This window comes from Alligator sinensis, unplaced genomic scaffold (assembly GCF_000455745.1).
Source record: "Alligator sinensis unplaced genomic scaffold, ASM45574v1 scaffold313_1, whole genome shotgun sequence".
In the NCBI taxonomy this organism is placed as follows: Eukaryota; Metazoa; Chordata; order Crocodylia; family Alligatoridae; genus Alligator; species Alligator sinensis.
This window is the reverse complement of record NW_005841939.1, coordinates 3,080,691-3,099,042: the sequence shown is the minus strand read 5'-3', so window position 1 is coordinate 3,099,042 and position 18,352 is coordinate 3,080,691. Positions and strand designations below refer to the sequence as shown.

Here is an 18,352-nt window from a genome sequence, read left to right as displayed (position 1 = left end):
ACAAATTATTCTGATTGCAGAATACCATATTTATTCAAATAAAAGATGACCCTGATTACAAGATGACCCTCCCCCAATAATTAGATTCGATATCTGGAAAATGTATAAATGTGTTACCGTTTTCCAGATATAGAATCTAATTATTGGAGATTTGCCTTGAATTTGTCCCCTTTTCACTGCTACAGCAGGGAAAATATATGTGGGGGGTCAGGTAGCCCCTTAGCTCTCTGCTTGCCCCCAAATTTTCCCCTGGCAGCCTCTTCCCCTCTCCTTACTGTCAGACCCTGTTCCCCCCGAGCACATGGACATGAGGAGCAAATTTGAAAACAAGAACCTTGAAATTAAAAATGCTGTAGAAATGTGCATATAGTACCCATGCACTTAGTTTATCCAGAACTTATGCATGTTCAAAGCTTTCATAAATTTCATAGACATTAGGGCTGGAAGGGACCTTGCAAGATCATCAGGTCCAGCCGCCTGCCCAAGGGGAAGGAAATCAGCTGTGGTCAGATCACCCCAGCAAGATAGGCATCCAAGCATTTCTTAAAGGTATCCAGAGTAGGTGCTTGCACCACTTCTGGGGGGAGTCTATTCCAGACTCTGGAGCCTCGGACACTAAAGTTTATCCTTATGTCCAGGTGCTTTTGCTCAGGTTGAGCTTGGCTCCTGCCACTGCTCCATACACCTGGGCATGTTGCAGCACCTTTTCCACTGGCCACTTGTCCCTGCACAGGATGTTGAGGTTGTCCATGTAAGCCAGGACTCTTGTCTCTGCCCCACTGCCCCCAGGGATCTCCACTCTGTGGATCCCAGGGTCTTGCCTGAGCCATTCGGCCATGGTTCCATCATGCAGATGAAGAGGATCAGAAAGACCAGGCATCCCTGCCAGATGCCCAACTCCACCATGATTGGGGCAGTTTGGAAACCTGTTCACCAGCACCCTGCTGCTCATGTTCATGTTCAGTGCTTTTATCCATGCAACAAAGGTTGGGGGGACCCCCATCTTCAGTGTTTTTAACAGAAATCAGTGGGACACTGAATGCCTTTTCTGGGCTGAGGCTTAGCATGGCAACATCCAACCCCCTCTCCAATTGGTACCACAACGCATCTTGCAGTTGCAGCGGGGCTCCCCCGGGTGTGCCATGTATAGCTCTCAGTAAAAGGCTGCTGCTGCCTCCAGCATCCCTTCATTTGACTTGTGGCTCTATCCACCAAGCTGGTCATGGCCTTCCTGGTCGTCTTTAACCTGCCAAAGCAAGCACTCCTCCCCCTCCTCACCTCCTACCCAGGGAGCCCAAGCCAGGAAGATCTTCATGGCCTGTTCCCTGTACCAGGCCCCAATCTGAGCTCTCACCTCCCACATGGCCTCCCTCACATCCCAAACCCAAGTTGCCTGCTTATGCATGCTCTGCAACTTGTCATTTAAGTGTTTGTGTTGCATCCTCTGGACCCAGCCTTGGCTCCTGCCAGCTTGCTGGAAGAAATCTTTTTTCTTTTATGCTGGCTCACCACTCCATGTGGTTCTGGTACCAGGCTCTGAGGGTTCTCCACCCTGTGTAGCGCTGCCTGAAATCCTGCTGAGTTTTTTTCAACATCCAGGAGGCTCACATTCAAGTTCCATATGTCCCTGCGTCTTTCAGGGTGCACCCCATCTCTGCCTTCACTGCCAGGAGGCAGTGGTCCAAGAAACATGTGGATTTGGCTTTCGCTACTGACTGTGCTTCAGGGAGGAAGATGAAGTCTATGCATGACTTTATTTGTCCTATGGGATCCACCTGAGTGAAGTCACCCCCCAGGTCCTTGGGCTCGTTTGCCTGCATCCACCAGCCTGTGATCAAAGATCAGTTGTTTTGCAGCCTGGAGGATCTGCCCAGGCCTGTTTGGCCTCTGCCTATTCTGTCACCCGCGTTGATGATGCAGTTGGAAGTCTCCTGTGGTCATCACTGGCCAGGTACTGAGCATTGCCAAACTCACATTTTCTAGGAAGGTATACCTTGCTTCCCTTTTAGCTGCTGCATAAACATTTAGGAGGGCTGATTTCCTTCCCTCTGTTTCAAGGGTGGCTTACAGAAGCCTGCCTGCAATAATTTCTGTGCTGTAGGTAGTGCACTCTGTCTCATTTCAGGAGAACTGCAACACGTGCTGCTCTATTGTCATTGATCTGCCCCACATGGAGAAACCATGCCGCCAGTGTCTTTTCAACAAAGCAGTTTTTAGAGCTGGGCAAATCACATTCCTGGTGCCACATAATGTGGACTTGTAGTTGCCCTAGGCTCTGTTCTATTGTGTCCCTTTTTTTTTTCTTTAGCAGGCTTCTTGCATTTAGTTAGACAGTTAGTATCCCCACAATGAAAGCAGTGAGAGGGGGCAGTGAAAGCCATTATTTTTTCATTTCTTCATGTGTTTAGCGTCTTTGTTCAGGTTCAGGCTTTTTCTTGCCTTGCAGGGCCACCTGGTGGGCCAGATCTTTTTTCTCTGTGGTTTTAGGGGACACCTGGGTCTTCCTCCTGTGCTTCTGCTGCTGTGTCCAGCCATCTTGATCTGTCTCTGGGCTCCCAGAGGGGTTCTCGTTTTCCTTGGAAATCTATTTCTGAGCTGGATTCCCCTCCAGCTTGAGTTTTTTCCAGGCTCCTTTCTGGGGTGCCTAGGTTCACCTCCTCCATCTGTTCCCTTCACAACTATTCAGTGTCTTTGTTTAGCTTCTTGAGGGAGCATTCATAAACTGGGGGTGGGGCAGCTCAGCTTTAGCTCCTTTCCCTCTTTTTCTTGGTATCCCTCCCCTGCTCTATTCTCCTCCATTTCCACTAACTCCCCATTCTCTGTTGCTGCCTGGGGAGGCTGGGCCATGGAGTTCCTGCAGTCCCTTGTTTTTCCCTGTTTGCTTAGGGCTGAGAGCAGTCTCTAAAAATATGCCCCTCATCCCCATACAGAATGCAGTGCCAGTTCTGCTCACAGTCCTTGGCTTCATGTCCTTTCTTCTTGTACAACACAAATTTTAGTTGTGCATTGTGCCACCACATGTCCCTGCTCCCCACATTTATGGCAGAGTTTGGACTGCCCCTGGTAGAAGCCCCTGTGGGGTCCCAGGGAGATTGCTGGGGGGAGATGCTGCACCCTGCCTGGATTCCCAGGCCCGCTTTTCAGCATTACCTTGGTTTTCCAGGCTCCAGTCCATATCCCAGACTTGTCTAGGGCTTTCTCCACTTTATTTTCTCACAGCGTATTCTGAGCCAAAAACTCACATCCTCTTCCTTTATTTGGGCTGAATACATTTGGATTGTAATCAGCCTCTCTTCTCATACCTCCCCCTACAAAAACAATTGCCTTCAGCTGGGGATTTCCTCTGGCCACCTCCACCTGTTGCCAGAAATCTGATCTCACCTTGGGATATCTGAAGCCCAATTCAAATTCTGCCCCACCTGGCCTGCAAAACAGGTAATGCACATTTTTCAGAGCAGGTCTTACATAATCTTGACTAAGTAGTTATCTCTCTCCAGAACCTGCTTTCCTTGTTTCAAGTGTCCATTCTTCACCAGGCCCTTCACTAAGAAGCCTCTTCCATTCGCCTTCATGTTTGGGGGAGTCCCACACCCAGGCTCCAGTGACAGGTTTTGGGGTTGTTGGGTAGATTTAAGTTTATTAGTGAATGTTAAAAGGGAAGGTACAAAATTGAAATGATAGAAGGAGATACCGAGATCTAAACAAGGGTGGTTACATAGTACAGGGTACAATAGATGGGTTGGGGGAGGATGCAACTAACTTGCATAGTAGCCCAGGAGTGAGTGAGGGATAGGGGAGCAACAAGAAGAAAAGATACAAAATGCCTGGTGCAAGGAAACTGCATCATTAGAGTGGTGGGTTCTAAGGGATATACACAGATACAAATAACAGCATGTGGGGTACATCTGCAGGGATGAGGAAAGTCCAGGTATAAGAGTTCTCAGCCATGATCCACTGGAAGCGGCAGTCAGGCACTCCCCTCTGTGTTGCTTCTGGCCAGTGGTCTGTTGGGGTACACATACTGGTGCTCGCCCGTGACATGCTGGATGTACATGTCTCTGGACCATCTGATGGTGTCAGACACCATTAGGCAGGCCCTCTCAGAGGTCAAGAGAGGCCTGGGCCACTTCCATTTTTTGAGGCTCAAAATACAATGCATTAATTTGTAATAAATGTTCCTTTTTTATTTAACAAGTGCTTTTCTAGCTTTTTTCTTCTTCTTTCAATCCTGTCAGTGGATCTCTCTGTCTGTATGTATGACCTCACTTGGAGATAACATCAAAAGTCTAAATTTGAGGCCCTCCGTGAATGAGAGGCCCGGGCCAAATGGCCTTCCTAGCCCCCCTGTGACAGGCCCTGCCATTAGGCACCTCATCAGTTTGGTGTAGCGGTAGGATATTCAGGTGTGCAGGATGCTCTTGTTGCTGCAGTCCCATGCTCTCAGCACCCTGATGATCAGTGCCTCAACCATCACCTCGTATCCCTAGCTTCTCAGGGCATATGCCAGCAGCCGGTACTTTGTCAGCTTCCGCTCCCAGGCTTCAAAGAAAGCTTGGTGCCAGTTCCCAAACAGGATGGTAATATCGACCATCATGATACTCTTTGGTCATAATAGATCTTGCAGCCTGGGATGGTGCAACTGACAGACATGGTCCCCGCTGGAGCTGAAATAGCCTTCACCAGCCAGTCCCGGATGGCACTATGGCAGAACTGCCACACTCTGGTGTGGGGTTTGCAGGTGCAAAGCTTGTGGGGCAGGGTCTCTGATTCATAGTCATATCTTTGGCACCTCGTCATAGTTCCTGACCGGATGGCACCGCTGAGTAGCAGACAATTGAGTTGGGCATGGTGGATAAAGCTCCAGTCTGCGAAATGCGTGATATTCCCAAGCATGAAGCCAAAAAAATGAGAAGCAATTGTACTAATACATAGCACAAGCTATACACAGTATTAGTCTAAAACCAAAGGTTTGTGATTTACCATGTAGTTCGTTGGGCTGGGCCCTACCAGAATCAACAGAATTTCAAGCTACAGTTCAGCACTGCTCAGTACGTGCGTGTACTCCAGATACCTCCCCCCCACACACACACACATAAAGGATTCCTGTACTAGTTAGCCCCCACTCATGACTGGAACCAGGTGTTCTTGTCACATATTTTGAGATGCTCCAAAAAATTATATGCAGATGAGGTGCTGGGCAACCTGGTTTGGCTTTTACCTTATGAAGGGTGGGGCACATTAATCTTAGTTAATTAATTAGGCTGAGGGGGAAGCAGAGGGATTTTGAGTGAACTGCATGCAATGTTGTGGTTCACCATGATTTGAAAAAAGTTGGTGAGAAGAACTGAGTGCAATAGGCCCTACCACATTTTATTCAGATGGGCTACACTAACATATTCTTATGGTAATTTCCCATCAATTTTGTGGTAATTGATAGGGGGACTGCTTTTGCATCTATCTCCTAGCTGCTCCTCGGCCTTTTGGAACAAGCACAACTAGGGAGCATATGAATTCCAAGATGTTGGGGCCTGGACCTTGCCACTCAAAAAACCCCAGGTCTTACCAGCATATTTACCCAGTATGAGCCATGTGTTTTATAGTCATGCTCAGTGTTGGCTGTATTTCATAGATTTCATAGACATTAGGGCTGGAAGGGACCTTGCAAGATCATTTAATAAACTTCAAAGCTAGTTTCCAGAGCACATGCTGCTTTCAGCAGTTTAATGATAGACAGTGTATTTAGTAAGATTTCTTTGTATGCAGTTATCAGGGGCTTTTTCCCTCATGCCAATTGGGACAAAAAAACCTCATCTTGTATTTGAGTAAATATGGTACTAGTAACTACAGTTGTCTATAGATACCTAGTTGCCTCTTCCTCAAGTGAACTGTCCTTGAACTACCATATCTGTTTAGCAACTCAGAGAGAGAAGAAAGAGCAAACTAAAGCAAAAGGAAAGCCAAGTTCCATAGCATTCCAAGGACTGGCTTTTTTTCCATTTTCACCTTAATTGGTTGTTAAAACTCTCCCATGATACTCAGTTTTATCCTTGGTCTGTCTTTTCCTTCATCTCTGTCATCATCGATGCTCCCAGACCTGCTTGCTAAGTCCTTTAAGGCTTGACTTCTTGCCACACGAAAAAAACCTTCTGTTTATTCAGTTTCCTTCCCTGTCTCAGAACACATGTAGGAATTGTTTTCTGTTAGCAACAGATCTGAAAGGGACCAGTATTGTTCAGGTAAAAGCAGCAGTCTCTTTGAAAGCCCTCTAAAGTAGAGCTGATTTAAATGACTTCCTTCCCCTTTGAAAAAACATCCATGAAGACTTTTGAAATATTTCATTGAAACATCTACATTTTTTCAGATTTTCATTTAAAAAAAATGAGGCTTGGTCAGGTGAACATTTTGTATAAAAATATTTCCCAACCAAATGAAATCTGTGCATCAGTTACTGAAACCTAACTATTTTAAAAGTTTGACAGCCTGACATTATTTAAAAAGGCAAAACATTTGTTAAAATGGCCATTTTCTGTTAAAGGAAAAATGTGCTACGCAGAATTATTTTATACTGGCTTGGTATTTGGTTTTGGCAGTTTTCCTGAGCAATCTTCTTTTTCAAGTGACAGGTCTTGAAATGCCTTTTGTCCATGAACTTTCAAAGGTGGCACCAGTTCAATTAAGTGAAACTACTGGCGCTCAAACTGTTCCATCATCAAAGTGGAAGAGATATACTTGTTAGGTCAGGATCAAACTTCAAATTTCCCTTCTCATCTCTTTTAATATGTCATTGAGTCAAAGCATCTATTCCAGTTCTAAATTGTGGTCTTTAATAGCTTTAAAAAATATTTTTTTCCAGTTGTAATACAGGGGTGGGCAACCCCTGGCATGGATGCCAGAGCATGGCGCACACAGGCATTTTGCTTGGAATGTGCACCTTGAGGCAGAGGGTGGAGAAGGAGCTGGAGCTGCGTTGCCACAAGATTGGGCCCTTCATGGCTCCCCTACTGTCCACCCCTAGCACAATAACATCACGCAATTTCAGGTTGCAGGTGTTTTTGGCACTCTGCCCAAAAACATTGCTGACCTCTGTTGTAATACCTTACCTTGAGCTTTTAAGAAACCTGAATTTTAGAGGAGGGAGCTCAGCACTTCTGACAAATCAGTTCTCATCTCTTCTCCTGATGGTATTGCTAGATTTAAAAACCTTGGCTTCCATGTCAGTGGCTACCCATTGCTTATTAGGGCTGTCTGTTCTAAAGGAGAGCTAACAGCAAGTTCTTCTGAGACCTGCCAGTGAGTTCTCAAAAGAATCTTTGCATCTCATTTTTAATTAGTGTATCTTAGCTATTAAGGATTTAATAATTTCTTTTACACTGGGTACATTTCTCTGTCTCTGCATTTGGATGCCTGTGAATAAAGTTTGCTTACTTGATGCAGGCCCTTCTGCTTTTCTGACTGCTTACAGTACTGAAATTAAGAGCTTCCTTTTTTTTCTGCCACCAGGCGGTCTTAAGAATCTTGTGGGAGAATTTCTGAAGGCCTTCTTTTACCTTCAAGTCACTCTAGAGCCAGACTTCAAACATCACTTCAGACATCTAAAGCTTGAGAGTCATCTGTTGGGGTTTGCAAAAAAAATTGTTCCATGATTGTTAGGTACATAGATACTTGTGGAACTTCTTATAGCTATTTATCTGAATCTTTTGGTGCATATCTTTTAAAAACAAAAGGTGCCTATACACATGCTCATTCACATTCTATTTAGAATGCATCAGATTAACACGTCGAATAATCAAGTCAGCTCTACTTTCTAATCAGAATGCTCCACGTTACCTCATCATCATAAGTATTAAGCCCCCACCCATTTTAAAATGGTAGTGGGGATACTTTGTTGAAGTTTAGATAAAGCATCCTGCAAACATTTTTTAATGTGCAGGGGCTTAATACACGTGATGGTGAGACATTTTAAGCACAGCAGCTGGCTGTGAGCTGCTCCAATTAAAATGCCCCCACCCCGGGCATGTGTATAGGCATGCCAAAAAGCTGGTCCTTGGGGTATGCTTATACTTGTCTCCCCAGCAGTCCCTAGACCACTTTAAGAAACAGGCCCTGCCTATTCATTCTATCTTTGCATACATGGCATGTGGTGTGGTCTCCTTTGGTGTAGAGTCAAAAAGCAACTATGGGCATTCACGTTTCAAAAGGGAAGCTGCTGCTGCTGCTTGGGAGCCTGCAGTAGCTGTTAGCAGTTAGAGTATGCGTGCATGAGCCTGTAGCAATACAAGTTAGCTAAATCACCCCAACTTTAACCCTGGATGAAGCTGGCTTAAAGTTATAGCAATGTTACTTCACTTGTATCAGGACATGCAAAAGTAATCATTACAGCATAACAGCTACTGCCTAATCCAGAGCAGCAGCAGCAGCTCCCTTGGCCCTTTTGAAATGCTCCAAGTGAAGGTTTGTCCATGCTCCAAAGTGACTTTTTGGCCAGTACCACATGCACAGCAAGAATAAAGGAGTTGGGGGGCTTCTTTCTCAGTGGTGGTCTTTGGCTTGCCACAGAGGCATCAGACATAAGCTTAGTCACAGTTCCATTTTGGACCAACTTTTTTTGAATAAAGCTGTTACCACACTTTTAAGGTTATTAATTACACCAGGACACTAAGCCATAAAGTAGATGACTTAAGTGAAATAAAAGGTGGTGTTGGGAAAGGTGAGGACTAGGTTTCTGAGTAATTATGTACCTGTATTGACAGAATCACAAAAAAATCCTATAAAAAATAAAGAAAAAATGGATAAGCCAATCACTAGATGTTAACACTGAGAGGCCCAAATCTTGCAATCACTGCATCATGGACTAAGCACTGTGAGATTTCATTCAAAATTTAAGGATAAGGGAGAAACTTTAATTACCATTTTTCATTTTCTACATAAAACTAAGTATGATAAGTGTGTTGCCTTATATAAAAATATGCCAAAATGCTGTTCTAAAACTCATACAAAAGATCATCTATCCCAGTGGTTCTCAACAGGCAAGATCCTTTCAAGGGTGCCACAGTGCTAGTGCCACTACTACTACTACTGCAGCCAGGTGAAATGGCCCCATGCACCTTGTGCAGGGTCTGACTGGGAAGCGCCTGCTCCTACTGCAGCTGAAGGAAGAGTTGAGAACTAGTGGTCTACCCTTTTGCAGGTAGGGAACATTGTATAATCACCAGTCATGACATGAGGGAGTCTTTCCACCTCCATTCATTCCTTGCCACTACGAAGAAATGGGGGGGCCGGACTCGATCTCATGAGGTCCCTTCTAGCCCCTAATGTCTATGAAGTGAAGAAATTGACTAACTGGCCAATAGGAATAACAAACAGGGTTTGCAGAATCAACTGATATGCTATCAGATGGTGGTGCCTGTCACTACTGAGGTAGGTCAGATACAAACTGGTAACCATAAAGAGAAGCCATTTGAGTCATCCTGTCTTTCTCCTTCAAAAACTGTTTCATGATCCTGAAGTGGGATGATCAAGACATGACGGCAAAAAACCTAAAAACTCTTTAAGTAAAGGCTTGGAGCCAGGATTTCCCCTTCATTTATTCTGAAGCCACCCTTAATCTTAATGTCTCTGATTTTGCTCATCAAAATTACTACAACAGTTAAACAGTTAGGTATACTCACTCTTTATTCATCCATCATATATAGATACCATCTTTAGGTGAACCACCTGGAAATTAAACGTTTTCCACAATACCATAAAAAAAAATGAACAGAACAGACTGAACTGACAAACTGTCACAGGACCAACAGTGATGTATGTGGCAAGGATGGTAATATTTTATCACAAACCCTTAAGAAAAGGTACCACAATTTTCTTTAACCAAAATTCATGTTTAGCTACAATGATACAATTCCATAAGAAGTCTCATGCTGCCACATGCAAACCCTTGTTACTTAAGTACATCCTGTTTGGGGACTTTTAAGCGTCTCCAGCGCCTCAAAAGCACTTTGTATTTTTCGTTTCCAGTCTTTTCTGATACTTTTCTTAAGACAACTCGTGTAACTACCATGGCTTCTGTTTCTTTGTCCTCACCTAGTAGGAGATCTAGTGTGTCACCAGCTTTCACCTGAAAACAGAAAGAGAGGTCATTAACATGGGGCGGGGGGAAGTTTCCCAAGTATACATGCAATTTTAATTCTCCTCTTTTCCCGAGCTATTATTCTTGTTGTCTTTTGTGGGAGGTGGTAGGATGATTGTATATGCCATATTCTATACTGTAGGCCTTCAAATGAGCAATATAAGTGCTTCCCCTCACAACTCCCTGCACAAAAGATGCATTGGGATTTATACTTAATTCCTTCTGAAAAGGCATGTGGATCTTTTCATTCCTTTTGTAGGGCAGAGGTAATCAAATGATTAATTTATGCAAAATGCTTCAGACAACTTCAATGAATAGCTAAGATACAGAGATAATAGCATACAAAAGAATGAGGCAAAAGGAAACTATTTCTCATTCTAAGAAGTTGTTCATATCAATGTTTCTCAACCTGTGGGTCGCAAGAATATATGAAAGGGTTGTGAACAAACTTTAAAAATGGATTCTCCTTTAAAGGAGAAAAACATGGGAAACCGTGGCTTTTCCCATGCAGGCTAGCTGAGTTCCAGCCTATAAGGGGCTATTTAGGCCCCCCACTGCCCCACACATAGGGGCAGCAGGTCAGGAGTGAGGGGTGCTGGGTCAGGACTGGCCACTGATGTTTACAAATGGGTCCTGGTACAAAAAACATTGAGAACCTCTGGTCTACATGTTATAAGTGAACACACTGTTATGATCAACTACTTAGGCTTCCTTTGAAATTTACAAGAAATGACTAAAATGTCATAGTAACTAGACTTGAGTTTTGAAATTGGAAACCAATGTTATTCCTCCTTTTCCCATCATACAGCAATAACTTTGGCTACTACGATGTTCCACACACACTGTGGTTTAGAAATATTCTTTTTATTTATTTATTTTTGCTAATGAGAATCTCTGGTTCTCCAATAAATGACAACTTCTCTCCATCATGAAGGAATACCACTAACCAGTTCTTAACTTGCTATTCTGATGGTGCTTTCTTTAAATACATACTTCTCATTTCTATTATCAGATACAGCTGTAGCAGTCTCCTATTTGGATTATCCCTTCAGCCATTTCAAAACAAAGATGCCAAAATAATCTTTGATCCAATCATACTTCCTTCCCCGTGACCCGCATACCTAGCCTAAAACTTTTTGTCTGCTCCAAAGCTCTGCCTTTAATTCCACTATTTCTATTACCACTAAGGTGCAAATTTACCCTGCCTTCTACTTGATTTCAGACTGACTATGTCTCTCCCCTACCACTCCCAGCCATGGCTTCTATGCTTATATGCTATCCAATTCTGCTGACTTTGTCCTGCTCTTCCCTTCTGCTTGAAACAACCCTCCTGTTAATTTATTATGTAACTTCCCTTACTGTACATTTACTATGTACATTTACTATGTAACTTCCCTCTCTACTCCTTCAAACACCTCTATTTCAGGTAACCTTCCAAAAAAACCCTCCACCGCCTGCCCATTTTTCCAAAGGGAAAAGAGCAAGCTGTATTATTCAGTTAATTGCTACTACCTCTGTTTAATGGGAAGGCTGCACATACAATCACTTTAGATCCTTCCAGATAAAACAGGCAGCTCCTGATATCTGGGTAGCTGATCATCTTTTCAAGTCTCCATTATTTACCTACTGTCATGTTTTATTTTAGCCCGAGTGATTGACATTCACACTGTTTTAAAAGACATTTATAATCCCTGTATCCTGTAATGCATGCAAAAAAGTAGGAAGGAGCATGGAGTATCAGCATTAGTTACAATCTTATTAGTTTAAAGAATTTTATATTAAAATGAAACCTTACAGTTCTGCTTTTTTTCCACAATTTTTCTCCATTCAACCTGAGTTCATTCCTGTAGAATGCATCTTCCACTTTGCTAAAAGAAAAAAAAAGCCCAGCAAAATAAAACAATCCTTGTGAAGCAATCAAGTGCAAGTCTTTATAGAAAAGCAATAATGCAGTTCCCCTGCAAAGCATGCTCAACAGGAAATTGGACACAAAGCATATACTTATTACTGTCAGGGTTACTTAAGGATTGACTTAAACTGGAAGGCAAAAATATTTTCAGTGTGGCTCTAGGGAATGCTTAGGAGTATTTATAAAGGCTGGTGTCTGCACACCTAACAAAAATGTCTCTTGCATGCAATCAGTTTTAACCATCAATTTTTATTTAGAGCTTTTTCATCGTCACACTAGCATATTGTTGCAAACTAGCTTGCTAAATAGTCTATAAAGGTCATATAAAATGTACATTACTATGGATTTATTATACAATTTATGTATATTTGGTAGTGCTAGTACATCAGATTTACATTTATTGTAGAACTGGGTTGAAATTTTTCATCTAGCAGTTTGAGGGGAGTATTTTTTTTGCATTTCAGTCAACAACCAGAAACCTTTCTTCCCATTAGTGAAATACTTAAGCTTGTCTTTTTAAAAAAATGGGGAAAAGTATGACTGATTGCTAAAGAAAAATCACAGTGTCTCCTTGAGCACGAAGTGATAAGTTCGTAACATTCTGCAAAATGCAAATGTTTCAAATAAATAAATTTAGAAGTACATTTTTAAAAAGACAAATGTAGGCATTGAAGTTAAAAAAATCTTCCTTGCTATCCAAACCCCAGTTAACTCTTTCACTTAATAATGTCATCAATAAATTACATAAAGTCATACTTACTTTCTTGCAACGTCTAGACCAGCTTTCATTATAATATCATACCGAAGACATGACACTACTTTTTCAAGGTCCTTGTGATTTTTTTCTATAGTGACATCATCTTCAAATTCCTCTTCTGAATCACTTTTCCCTTCATCTTCATCCTCTTCATCTTCATCCTCCTCCTCCTCTTGTTGCATAGTTTGTTTCTTTTTCCCAGAGCTTGAATTACTTTTAGATCGTACAGAAAGCAACGATGTACATTCTAGAGAAGGTCTTATAAATGCATAAAGTTTCACAGGAGAAATGCTGAAATACTTTTTGTAGTTTATTGTAGCCAGTTGTTGACCAGAGGAGATGTATCTCTTCCAGGAGGTACATAATTTATTAGAAGGGAATTTCTCGCAGAGTGCAAGCCAGACATTTAGCTTTCTAACCGCAGTAATAGGCAGTCTGAAGCCAGTCATAGCATACCCTGAAACAAAGGCGCAGATTGTTTTGTTTTCATTATAGAAAAAAATCGCTCAAGCAAGTGACTATTAAAATTAGCGCTTTTTTCCTTGTTGTAAAAAGAATCTAGATTTTCATACAGCAATAACAATGCATAGCATCTTATTACTGAAAGTTCATCTTATGCTTATACAGTAGTTTAAGTAGTTTCCTAGTTCTGTTATAAACAGCACTGTCATCCTGAAAACTGACAAGAGTCCAGTGCCAGCCTCTGTCCCAGTAATTCTCAATCAGGGTGCCTTGAGACGCTTTCACGGGTGCCATAGGCAGTGTTCCCTCTAAGCTGCACGCATGTGCGGCAATGCACAATAAAAAATCATGCCATGCAACAACAGCAGACCCGCGCATTGTGTCCACCCCTGCTATATATGTATCCTCTCATAGTGGAAGTCATCATCCACAACAACACTAACAACACTCTTTTTGCACACAGTGATGAGTAAATCGTTCCTAAAATAAAGTTTCAACATGTGAAAATGGAGTAGTAATGTGCCAATAATCAGAAAGTCAGAAATTCTGGGGGGGGATCCTTGTGGGATGGCATGAATTCTGGTTTCTACTGTAATCCTGCATTTCCATGTGCTTGCCTTGGCCTCAGCCTTTGTAGGCTTTAGTTTCTATGGTTTTTTCCCTCTCCCCAAGTGAATTTGGAGGAAATAAGTAAAATGATTTTATCAGTTTCAGCACTGGTGGGAGGTGGGGGTGGATATCTTTCATATCCCCTCTACAGATATGGTCCTGGTTTGAAGTCTGGCAGGGCCATGGTGCTTACAAAGGCTTTAGCACTTCAGGGTGTGGAGGGCACTAAAATGAAAGGTTTCTTGCACACCGAACCGGGTAAAAGGTAACACCTCTGCTCCCTCTCACTAGGGGGGACTGGCCTGGAGGGGAAACAGTGGGGCAGCTGCCAGAAGAGGAGATGGTGAGGGGCAGCGGGAAGGCCTGAACCAAGGGAAGGCGGCCCAGGCCGGAGGGGTGTGAGGAGACAAGGAATAGCTGACGTCTGATTCAAGGAAAAGCCGGCGGTTGATGGGGGGGGGGGTCCGGTCTGGCCACGAGCCTGAGAAGGAGGGGGTCGTGGTGACGTCACAAAGCCGGACACTGTCCAACCAAAATGCTGTGGGCGCGGGCCCCTGCCCCGCGTGCTATGGCCCTGGCGTCATCAAAGGCCAACCGCCGCGGCGCATGTGCAGTGGCCTCCCGCCGCGTTCGGGAGCGCCGTTACCCGCGTCCGCCGGCGCCTCAGCCCCGGCCTATCCGTCCTCTTCCCCAGCAGCCGCGCGGAGGGCGGAGCGCTGCCCCTCACGCCCCCTGCTGGCCGGCGGACCGTGCCCCTCGCACCCCCTCCTGAGCCCGGCGCCAGACCCCTCCCTGCGCGGGGGTGGGGGTGCGGGTGGGGGTGGGGAACTGTGACGTAGCTTGAAACAAACAGGCCGTTACTCGGTCCCTCGGTCCGGCCGGCTGGTGTCGCGAGGTGTGCATGCGCCAACCACCAAGTTCCTTCCGGCCCCTCCCCCGCCTGTAATCCTTTAACGCATCAGTCCCTCCTGCTTTGTGAACTCTCTGTTTTAGACCAATGGAAATGTCCTTCTGCGTGACGTAGCGTTAACCCCCACTGGGGTTCCAGCTCCCGCGCCCTTCTGTCGGCTCCTACAGCGGGTTCCCCCGGAACACAGAGGACCGGACGTCCCGCCCGGAGATCGCTCTAGTCTTGGCAGAGGGCGGCTATGACGTCATCACAAGAACCCCTGCCGCTCAGGCTCGTGGTCAGGGCGCACCGAGGGCGCCTCCCCCCAGCCTCTGGCGCCCTAATTATTTCCCCCTCGGCTGGATGTGGGGTCAGCACTTCACACCCGGGCAGCAAGTCTCAACCCAGTGCCACCTTGGGCCTTCAAGGGTGTTACGCTGCCTTAGCGCTGTTAAACCCTACCATGTGCTAAAGTGAAAGCTAAGCAGAAACCAGCTATGCAGCTGTTACCTGTTTTTCAAGCACTAACTTCGAGGTTGGTAGGCTCTTTCTGGAGCCAGGTGGATGCTCTTCTGGCCCAATGGTAACTTTGCACAGGTGGACAGTCTGCATTTATTGCGTGGTTCACCAGTGGGTTGCCACAGGGGCCTGAGGTGCGCAGACTTGATTCACATGATAAAGCCAATGATTTCAAACAGGAATCCACAGCTGTGGCCTTTGCAACAGTACAAACTGCTCTATTGTTTTTCTTTTTCACTCTTATTTTTTGACTAAGCGTGGCATTTGCCAAGGGCTGCCCTGAGTCTATCCAGGGGTGTCTTGAGTCTAAACAGGTTGAGAACCACTGACCTAGGTTAAGCAGATGTCAAATACAACCATGGGAGAGTCGCAGCCTTTTGCCCTTGCGGGAATCAGTATGGACGCTACAGGGCAACAGCAGTTCTAGCTCTTTGCCATGGACAAGCCTCGCCAACCCTGTCCTTTAATATGCCCTTCACCCTAGCTGGCAGCCTGAGCTCTTCAGTCCTGCTAGCTTCTACCTGCTCCCGGATCATTTATGCCTCATAAACATCAGGTTTTATGCTCATGGGGCAAAAACACTTTGCTGCTGAGTTTGCAAATTATCACGTTCACCTACGCATACACTCATCGAGGCTGCATTGCACTCCCCATATTTTGTACTTCAAGGTACAGAGAGCTATGTGGGCAAGATTTAAGGGGCCACATGCCCTATAAATGTCTAGATTCCATTTGGCCGCTTTAGGCTCCCTGGAGCAGAAGATTCCCTGGCAGCAGTAGTGTCACAGCACAAACCGTGAACAACGTACTATGCTACTGAAGAGTCGGAAGGCAGCTGAGAGTGCAGAGGACTCAACAGTGTACCTGGGATGCATGCACATTCAGTGCACCTCTTAGGTATGTTCATACAAACAGCAAGTATCTTTGTCCTTCACTTCAGTTTCCGTATCTGCCAATGTGACCATCCAAGCCCTGAATGTGTCTAGCACTTCACTTCCCTACTAGTGAGTCCCACTGGTTTGTTGTAAGGTTCATGTGAAGTCCCAGAGTCCAGGAGGGTCCTCAGATTCATCTCCAGCTCTAGGAAGAAGAGCTGCAGAGCTATCTTGACAGCACCACTGCATCTACTTCTGGCTGTGATGCCATCTCCACACCAAATCCATGCCAGTTGCAACACTACCCAACCCAAGTACACTGATTATGATTATGGTGGAATCAGTCAGAGGCCTTGCCACCACCTCAGTGTTGGCACAGCAGGAAATCCAGGTTCCTACTCAGCTAACATTACACTGGAGTGAAGGATCACTAGCAAACTCAGGAGTCCAGAGCAGAGCCTCGAATCCACTCGTCAACACCAAGCCAAAGCTTCATCAGCTTTGTACCTAAGTTCCATTGCCAAGTGGTACCGAACTGATAACTCCCTAAGGCATATTGCAAACACTTCTGGTGCCATTTTTGCACAATAAAGATAATATTTGTTGTCCCTATAACCTAAAACTTACATGAATTTGAATCAAAATGACCACATGACTGGGAAGATGGTTAACAATAAGCAAATATGAGTTAGATCATTCTCCCTCTTCCCCCTGTTCAGATGGCAGCAGGGATCTCCTTTTTCAACAGTAGTGTCTCCAAAGCTTCCATCTAGATATGATTAATTCAAAGACAATCAGATTGTGCATAAATCTCTTCTGGCACATGTGCTTTTACAGTTGATTTGTGTATTTTTAAATGTAATTATGTCCAGTCTCATCAACAGCCTCTGTAAAAATATGCATTATAAATATGATTTGGTAAGAGATGTACTAACCACCTCTGTGATTTACGGGTCCTGATGGGACAGCTACCATCAGAATACAGTAGTAGGCCAGTAGAACAAGCTGTCCAGGCAAGTTGTGGAATCTCCGTCAATGGAAGCTTTCAGGAAGAGGTTGGATAGGCATTCTCTACATCCCAGGGAGGGGGTTAGACAGGATGACCACTGAGATCTCTTCCAATCATAGGCGGAGGGAGAAAAATAATTTGGGGGAGCTGAGTGCAGGTAAGTCTGTGGGGTAAGGAGCAGGCTCTTCCTGGCAGGAAGATTGGGCCACACTGTGCTCAGGATGGGCGTTGGTGGTGCTGGGAGGGGGGAGGGGGCTATGGCAAATTTTGGGGTAGCTGGAGCTCCCCCTATCACCCCCTCCCAGTGCCATTGGCACCCACCCTGAGTACAGCCTGCCCCAGTCCTGTCTCCCCGTTCCCCCACTGGGAGGAGCCCGGCACCACCCTTGCCCCAGTCTGCAGTGGCTGCCTTCCCTGCCCCACACAGATCTGGGAACACCCCCTCCCCTCATGCCCTCCTGGGGTGCACATAGCAGCAGGAGCCAGGCCCTCCAGGTGAGCTGCTTGCAGCTCAGTCCTGTGCTCCACCCCGCTCTGGCTGTGCAGCGCTTGCCTCAGCCCCACTCCCTCCCTCACTGCTGCACGTGCGCCCCTCTGCACCCCTGCTGCAGCCACTGGAAGACTAGCCCACAGTTGGGCTGCCTTGCAGCCCTACCGCTGCCCCGCGTTTGGGAGGGCTAAGCCCCTTTAGCCCCACCCCTTCTGTTGCCTATGCTTCCAATCTTGATTCTATTATTCTAAAAACAACCACCCAAACTATAGTTTGACAGTGAGAAAAGAACAGAGAAAATTTGGCCCCAGTCCACTCCTCCATGCACATATTGTATTACACAAGGGATGTAGTCTCATTGTTTTAGGTTACATGAAGCATGTACATAAGGATTTGCAGGATCAAGGCCGTAACTTGTTCTTGGTCCCTCCGGCAGTTCTGTTTCCATAAATGGACCTGGGAAGATATTATGGGGAGAAAGAAGCACAACAAAGAGAAACAAGCAACTAATGAAGATGAACAAAATGAAGGACAGCTCAATAATGGCTAAGAGCCAAACCAAATCTGAAAAGTAGAGAAATAAGAAGTCCCATCCAAATTTAATTAAATGGAGTGGCAGGATCTGGCATTCTGCATAGAAATGCAGTGCTCTGATGTCTGCTGCCCAGCTAGCAAGATTAGCTACTCTTCCAAAAGCTGACAAATTT

The 18,352-nt window shown here is 45.0% G+C and overlaps 1 protein-coding gene across 5 annotated transcripts; it reads right to left on the bottom strand.

The window, feature by feature from the left end:
• Positions 1-174: 174 nt before the first annotated feature.
• Positions 175-14,808, bottom strand: CUNH6orf203 (chromosome unknown C6orf203 homolog). 5 transcript variants are annotated; one of them, XM_025199231.1, is made up of 6 exons: positions 14,510-14,808; positions 12,796-13,249; positions 11,922-11,994; positions 10,081-10,114; positions 9,669-9,714; positions 175-4,865 (listed from the first exon to the last, which is right to left on the bottom strand). In XM_025199231.1, exons 2-5 carry the CDS (start codon positions 13,239-13,241, stop codon positions 9,683-9,685), a joined length of 585 nt encoding a protein of 194 aa, XP_025055016.1. In that variant the 5' UTR covers positions 13,242-13,249; positions 14,510-14,808; the 3' UTR covers positions 175-4,865; positions 9,669-9,682. The 5 variants fall into 5 exon arrangements, 4 of the variants coding, with proteins under 4 accessions (XP_025055016.1, XP_025055015.1, XP_025055017.1 ...); XM_025199230.1 differs by lacking the exon at positions 175-4,865 and adding an exon at positions 7,328-7,610; XR_003093104.1 differs by lacking the exon at positions 175-4,865 and adding an exon at positions 7,328-7,610 and having other exon boundaries at positions 9,669-10,114; positions 14,510-14,805.
• Positions 14,809-18,352: the final 3,544 nt, after the last annotated feature.